Source organism: Lepisosteus platostomus, chromosome 8, assembly GCF_059453375.1.
Source record: "Lepisosteus platostomus isolate fLepPlt1 chromosome 8, fLepPlt1.hap1, whole genome shotgun sequence".
NCBI lineage: Eukaryota > Metazoa > Chordata > Actinopteri > Semionotiformes > Lepisosteidae > Lepisosteus > Lepisosteus platostomus.
In genome coordinates this window covers 15,548,128-15,555,774 of record NC_142618.1, presented here as the reverse complement: position 1 = coordinate 15,555,774, position 7,647 = coordinate 15,548,128, and the positions used below count along the sequence as shown (strand labels likewise).

Sequence of the window (7,647 nt, the reverse complement as noted above, 5' to 3'; positions counted from 1 at the left end):
GAATCTGGCGAACCCAATGAGACATGCAGACTCCACACAGAAGGTGCCTGGGAGCTGTGAGGTGGCTGATCTAAGCACCAACACTTTAACAACGTGTTCAAAGTGCCTTTTAGTTGTTTTTAATCAAATTCAAAATATACAGAAATCTTACCACCTAGAAATCTGCCCACAGAGCCAGTTTGCCGGGCCTTGGCACTGGCCTTGACTCTGGGCCAATTCGGCACCACGCCTGGTTTCCTCCTGGTGCTGTTGTTGTGTCTGGTTTGCTTTTACTTTCAGATTCAGTTTTGTCTCTTGGGCTGCCTCAGTTTGCATCTCAAACCAGAAATGGGAGACCCCTCTTTCTGCAAAGGAAAGTGGGATCGATTAACTCTTCAAGCCCGGACAGGCTGGGTGGGCTGTCTGAGCTGCAAGTGCAGCCCCTGCAGTGATCTGGGTCAGTTCGGGAGCAGTACCTCTTGAGCGAGCCGCTGAGTGTGTCGGGTGGTTTCCTCTGTTTGTTTCTGTGGCTTGGCGAGAAATTCAGTTGCTGCTGAGAAGCTGCATGATTTCCCGTAAACGCTGTGTCACAGAGATGGAGATCAGGCACTGCGCCGTTCATATCTGTGTCTGATCTCCTCTAGCAGGGATCCGAATCAGGATCGGGGTAGTGGGATTAACTCCCATGGGCCGTTAGTGTCTGATCTCCTCTAGCAGGGATCCGATCAGGATCGGGGTAGTGGGATTAACTCCCATGGGCCGTTAGTGTCTGATCTCCTCTAGCAGGGATCCGATCAGGATCGGGGTAGTGGGATTAACTCCCATGGGCCGTTAGTGTCTGATCTCCTCTAGCAGGGATCTGATCAGGATCGGGGTAGTGGGATTAACTCCCATGGGCCGTTAGTGTCTGATCTCCTCAAGCAGGGATCTGATCAGGATCAGGGAAGTGGGATTAACCATGTCTGAGACAACTTCATCTTTACTCTCTCTGTATTTTAGCACTTCTTTACACAAAGGGTTGCGGGGGTCTGGAGCAAGCTGCCCACTCACAAGGTTGAAATGCGAGTGTCCGATTGTTGAGTTACTGAGCAGCTGATTGAGAGCGTGATGTTACAGTGAGCACTACAGCCTCACAGCTCCAGAGGCAGGGGCTCTATTCCATCTGGGAGTATCTGCCTGTGCGGAGATAGCGCGTCAGTTTAGTTCCTGACTGTATCAGTGACTCCTTACACACCTCCTTGGCCTTCTTTTGGTTGCCAATATGAGGCTCCAAACTCTGGAAGACCCTGGGAGACACAGGGAACACAAGCTTGTGTGTTCTTTTAGTGATCTACGATAAACTAAGATCTAAGATATGATCTTCTCTTTACAGACCTGTTGAACCCTTCTGCATCCTGTCTTATAACTCACTGTTGTACTCGAGATCTTAATTCTGTTTCCCTTTCTGTTGAAATTTGGTTATAAATGAGTATTCTGTGTTATTTTATTTTGGCTTGTTTTTCTTCAAAACTCATCTGGAGGAGGTGTTATGAAAGTTGCAATATACCATTAAGATTAATATTGTTACAGCTTTAGGTGACTTAGAAGTGTCTCTTAGATTTCAGATAAAGTCTGTGACACTGGGAAGAGTAAACACTTCAAACGTGGAAGGAGAGAGGATATTTGCTGAGGTCTGGGGGGGTCCCTTGAGCAGAAACAACTGAACAGTTTATCTTAGCATACCTAGGTAAGTTCTGGGTTAATGATGGCAAAGGAGCAGGACAGAAAATGACAATGTAATATCACATTAAGAGCCCGAGAGGAGGAAGGAAGACAGGAGAAGAAAAAAGAAGAGAGAGGAGCCCAGAGGAGTTGGCGAGAGCCCCTACTTCATGCTCACCGAAACAGAACCTGACTGGAGCCAAGTATTCGAACCTTGTTAGAGAGAGCGCTTTTCTGTGTTTTCAGGGAGCTTGGGTTTCCTGGTACCTCAGTTAGAAACGTCTTTCCTGATTAGGGTGCATTTTATGGACAGGGATATAGGCTCCCATTCATTTTGTGGCATCCAGGGTGCAGAGAGAGAGATTTAAGTGTAGATTGATTCTTATTTAGTTAGAAGGCAGCTCATCTCTTGTGTGGCCTCTGTAGGCATATTAAGAGTTTTGTGCTTAGTAGCAGTCTGGGGGTTTCAGGTTGACCAAAGTGTTAGGCCTTGTTTGTAAATACTGTACACAGAGTAACTTGTGTGCTGTGTGTAGTGTAGTTTGTGTTTTGTCATTGTAATAAATATTTGTTTAACCGAGTGTGTCTGGATTAATACTCCTCTCAACAAAGCTGTGCCAGAGGACAAAGAATTCCTGTGCCTCCAATTATACCAGCTGCTCGGGTATAGAAATCACTTACAAGTTGGGGGTTCTGAATAATTATTTCACTGATCGACTAGCCCGCTCAGTCAATTCCTGATTTTCACCAGTCTTGTTACCCCCCATTTGTCGCAATGTGATGATGGTGTGTGTCCATTTGACACTGCACACGGACAGAGGCAGACCCACCGACAGCTGTGACCACAGTGTAAATATACCAGGCATCTGCTGTAGACTAACTACAGGACCCAGTTACTGTCCAAGTGAGTCAGATTAACACTGCTTTACAGTCTTGATTGAAGAGCTAGGGTTCTCACAGACTGAACTGTCACAGTAAGTCAGAGTAACACTGATCTACAGGCTTTCTTTTCAAATAGTATTTTTGTGACTTCAATGTAGAAAAGCTGCACTACATTTTCAGTTTTTACTTTATCTTTTCAGCTAACCTCAAACGTTTTGCTGTGGTTTGTGTTGACTAGCAAGTCTTTACTCTCAGCATGTTATATTTTTTTGTAAAATGTCACAGTACCTTACAGCACTTTAATGAATTTGTACCAGGATTTCACTGTACTTTCCTGCTCTTTGTGCTTTACCATGGTTTCACTGTACTTTACTGGACTGGACGGGACTTTTACAAGTATCTTAACCGTAATTTTAGCTGGATCTTACTGTATTGTAGTAAACTTTAGTGCATTGTACTGTATTTTTGTCTTTGATCTCACTGGACTTTACTGCTCTGTACTGCGCTTGTACCCTGATTTCACTGGGCTTTCCTGCACTGTACTTTGCTTTTAATTTAATCTCCCTGGGGTTTACTGCACTGTGCCGCTCTTTTACCTTGATCTTACTGAGCTTTGCTGCACTTTACTGTGTTTGTACCCTGATTTCAGTGGGCCTTACTGCACTGTGATGTGCTTTTACCCTGATTTCACTTGTGCGGTAGCACAAAGAACAGTAAGACGTGACTCTCAGCCTTGAGTTTTACGGTCCCTGCATCAGGTGGGGCTCTCTGCTGCTACGCTTGACACTGGATGTGTTTGAGAATGAAATAATTTAGACCCAGTTCTGGTCAGAGAAGAAGCGTTTTTATTGCAGGATCTGATACACACAGCCTCCTAGAGTGCATAGAAGGATAAAGAAGAAACAATTCAGTGGGGTTAATTCAGCAGATCAACCGGAATCAGCGGAAGCAGAGCTGTGTGATTGATATGACATGCGCCAGTGAGCTGCTTGCTGAAGACGAAAGGGATTCCTTCATTCCTTCCCTCCTGGGCCGTCCCGCTCCTCGTCTCTCTCTCTCTAGCCCCCGTGGCAGCGGTGGAAGGTGATGAACTGGAGTTTGCTGCAGTTTCCCAGCTGCCCCAGGCACTGCTCCGGTCTGACAGGCTTCCCCCGCAGGGCCAGCGACACATCGGGACCCAGATCCGGCAGCTCCGCCCGCAGCTTCTCCAGCAGCCGGCCCACAGTGTCGGAGCGCAGCAGCTCCAGCTCCCGGCTCTTCCCACTGTTCCCGACGATGACCTCCGTCATCACTGTGCCCCCTTGTGGCTCCTGCTGGTCCCTCTCTGCCAGGTTCAGGGTCATGGTGGTGTGAACCACACTGGGCCAGAGGTCGCTGTCATATTGGCAGCTGGTCTGCTCTGCCAGAGGGAGTGTTGCCTGCAGGCTCCCAGCGGGCTGGAATGAGGAAATGTGTATCTGGGGAAATGCAGGACAAATCAGTCAACTACCTGTCTCTGGCTGTCTGTCCATCACTCAAAACTCAGGTGCAAACTGGAGATCAAAGAGGGAAACCCAATGAGAAAATGTAGCTCATTCTGCCTGAGTATAGGTGACTGTGACTGACGCACAGCTGTGCTATTGACGGAAGAGCAGATATAAACTGCAGGAGCTCAGTCTGCCTGGATACTGGTGTCTGTAACTGACTCACAGCTCTGTGATCGACAGAAGTGCAGGTATAAACTGCAGGAGCTCAGTCTGCCTGGATACTGGTGACTGTGACTGACACACAGCTCTGCTATTGACAGAAGAGCAGGTATAAACTGCAGGAGCTCAGTCTGCCTGGATACTGGCGTCTGTAACTGACTCACAGCTCTGTTATCGACAGAAGAACAGGTATAAACTGCAGGAGCTCAGTCTGCCTGGATACTGGTGTCTGTAACTGACTCACAGCTCTGTGATCGACAGAAGTGCAGGTATAAACTGCAGGAGCTCAGTCAGCCTGGATACTGGTGACTGTGACTGACACACAGCTCTGCCATTGACAGAAGTGCAGGTATAAACTGCAGGAGCTCAGTCTGCCTGGATACTGGTGACTGTGACTGACACACAGCTCTGCTATTGACAGAAGAGCAGGTATAAACTGCAGGAGCTCAGTCTGCCTGGATACTGGCGTCTGTAACTGACTCACAGCTCTGTTATCGACAGAAGAACAGGTATAAACTGCAGGAGCTCAGTCTGCCTGGATACTGGTGTCTGTAACAGCTATGTTATTACCAGCCTCAGTAAGAGATTTTCAGCCTGGTAAACATACTCTTCCCCTTTCACCAGACTAACTCAGCTGGCAGTATGCACGCTGTGTGCAGAGGCAAGAAGACACTCTTCTGATGCAAACTCTCTGTGATCCTTTGAAAAGCAAAGTTATCACGTCTCGTTATATATGGCCAATAAAGTGATCTGTTCCTGTGTCTTCTTCTCCAACCGCTGCTATCTTCTCCACACTGAACACAGACCGCACAGCTGCACAAGAAGCGGTCGTACAAGCGAATTCCCCAGGCACCCAGAGTGGGGAGAACACACCTCGCACACACACCACACAAACTGCTCCGTCTTAGTTACGAAATAAGAGTACACAACAGCCATCGCCCCCGGTGCCTGCTCGCGTGGAAGAAGAGGGATGGTGATAAAACAGACCTGATTCTGAGTGCACACCGCCATGATCTCTCTTGACTTCTCCTTTGGCTTTGAGTGCTGCTCTCCGTATCAGCTTTTTCTTTCTCTTTCAGATCGAGCGCCGGATCTTATAAGCTGATCATGACTCCACCCTGGGGGGGAATTCCTCGACCTCTCGATGTACTTTCACTGGGCTAATAAACACCACAAGGAGCCGGAGATCTCCGATCCTCTTTTTCTGATAAGAGACCCTCAGCCAAGGTCAGTGTCAGACCCAAAGCGGCAGAAAACGTACAGCTTCTAACAGGAACCACAGACAGGATCTCACAGTGCCTCTGAGATATGTTTATACTTCTGAGGAGACAGGGACAAAATGATCACTGAAAGTCTTACAAGCTGAATAATGGGTCTTGCTCAAACACTAATTCTCACAGCATTAGACTGTAGTTGTACTGCACAGATAAAAAGTCATATTTGTCATAAATTATTACTTTACACCTGTAAATATTCCTTAAAACAAAATCCAATGTCCAAGATTAAAAGAGAGTTAAGGCATGGAAGACATTCAATAGTAGCATGGCAGTAGAGGCTCTCAGAAAGCTGAATTTATCACTTTCCACTGTAAAATCTATCATTAATGATCTCACTCATAAAGTGTCCACTCTGCCCGGAAGAGGGCACACTTGTCTATTGTCACCACAGGCTATGAGACAAGTGGTTCTGGAGACAGCAGTACAACTAAAAGTTCGCAAACAGTTGAAGATCTCCAATGCACATGGGGATATTCAGGATACAAAGTGTAGAAAACTGCCTTTCAAAGTTGCTTGCCTGAATGCGACATTCATACCCGGGCTTCTAATTTTCTATATAATTCATAGCAGAAGCCTCTTCTGAGGGTGAACCATAGACTGAGGTGACTAAGGCTTGACATCACTGGATCGACAACTGAAGCCATGTCCTGTGCTCAGTTTCCATGAAAAGTGAGCTGTCTGGGCCGGGTCCGGACAGCAGTCTGGACCAGTGCTTTCCAGGACCAGCGCTGAGGATCCCTGGACTACCTGGATCGGACCAGAGTCCTGGAGGAGTGGTAGTAGTCTTTAGTTATGAATGTCAGGGTGCACTTACACATGGAGATCACCAGGGACTTCCAGTCTGAGAACAGGAGACACGTCTTTACACAAAAGGTAGAGGCAGTGAGAGGTGGCTTTGGAAACATTTTGCGTTTATATTAGACAATATTGTGTCTAAACGAGAAACCAGATAACATTGTGTTAAAACGCAATAATTAATTTCTAAACAACATTGCCTACAATATTATATCTTGCATTAAACTCTATATGTAATAATGTTGCCTTATGCAAAGTAGCATTGACTTGAACAACACAAGAACATTGTCACACTCCTCTTTGTGCAAAAAAGACTTAATCTAATGGAGCACGTGGACTGTTTTTGCACACAAGAAGTAAAACACTCTGTCAGTGAGCATTCCTGGATTTAAACACGTGTCATTGTCACAATTACTGTGAAAACCATGAATGGCATGCCTTCTGTTATTCTAGAGGTGAAATGGCATGCCTTATGTTATTCTAGAGGTGAAACTGCAGCAGCATGTGTGTCTGATCTTCCAACCATGCACGGAATACAACAATGATGACTTGGCAGCAAGACACAGTATCTACTCTTAGCGTACTGTTAAACCTCAAAAGCTTTTAGACTAGGCTTATTTCAAATGCATTTGAATTATGAGTGACACAGCAAAATGCTGGAAGAGTGTAATTGGAAGGGAGGAGAAACAGTACTTCTGTGTCTGTTTGCACAGGCTTGAATGTTAAGAGATAGGGGAATGCCGAACTAAAAGAAGAAATCCAGGATGGCACACAGCCCGTTATACAGTGTGTCCATTGATGGCTTGCTCTTTACTGTTACCAGCAATGACAGTAACAGTAAGCCAACAGGAGGTATGAGCTTTGCTGTCAAGTGCTCGTAAATGTATTCCTTTCAACGCTTAAAGAGTAGGCAAAAACCCTCGCTATTTAAGTTATTAGGTCAAGTCAGTCTCCGCTTTTCTGGATGGGGGTGATCAGTCCTTGATACCTTCAGGTGAACAGCCGGCTCTCGGGACGAGGTTGGAGAGTTTGAGCAGGGCCTGCTGCTTCTACAAGCTGCTATTTCTCAGCCTTTCATTGTTGACTCTCTTTCTGTGGTAGGCCAAGCTCTGCGATCGGGGAGTCTAGGGGGTTTCGGTTGTCTTTGAGAGTTTGTCATATACTGGATGCTGTTTTGGTTTAATGCTTCTGTGTTTGGGATCTGTGGGTAGAGATTTGCAGAACTGTTTTGCCAGACTGATCCATTTTGGTTGGCTGGGTTTCCTGGTTTTGCTTTATTTAAATGAAATTCAGCTTTTGCCCTAAGGTACTTATTGACTCCTCAACTT

At 46.2% G+C, this 7,647-nt stretch overlaps 1 protein-coding gene across 2 annotated transcripts; it reads right to left on the bottom strand.

Moving 5' to 3' along the window:
- Positions 1–3,384: 3,384 nt before the first annotated feature.
- LOC148656746 (uncharacterized) lies at positions 3,385–5,413 on the bottom strand. Of its 2 annotated transcripts, none has more exons than XM_088642568.1 (2): positions 5,235–5,413; positions 3,385–3,998 (listed from the first exon to the last, which is right to left on the bottom strand). In XM_088642568.1, exons 1-2 carry the CDS (start codon positions 5,256–5,258, stop codon positions 3,621–3,623), a joined length of 402 nt encoding a protein of 133 aa, XP_088498694.1. In that variant the 5' UTR covers positions 5,259–5,413; the 3' UTR covers positions 3,385–3,620. The 2 variants fall into 2 exon arrangements, with proteins under 2 accessions (XP_088498694.1, XP_088498693.1); XM_088642567.1 differs by having other exon boundaries at positions 3,385–4,019; positions 5,235–5,392.
- Between the last annotated feature and the right edge of the window lie 2,234 nt (positions 5,414–7,647).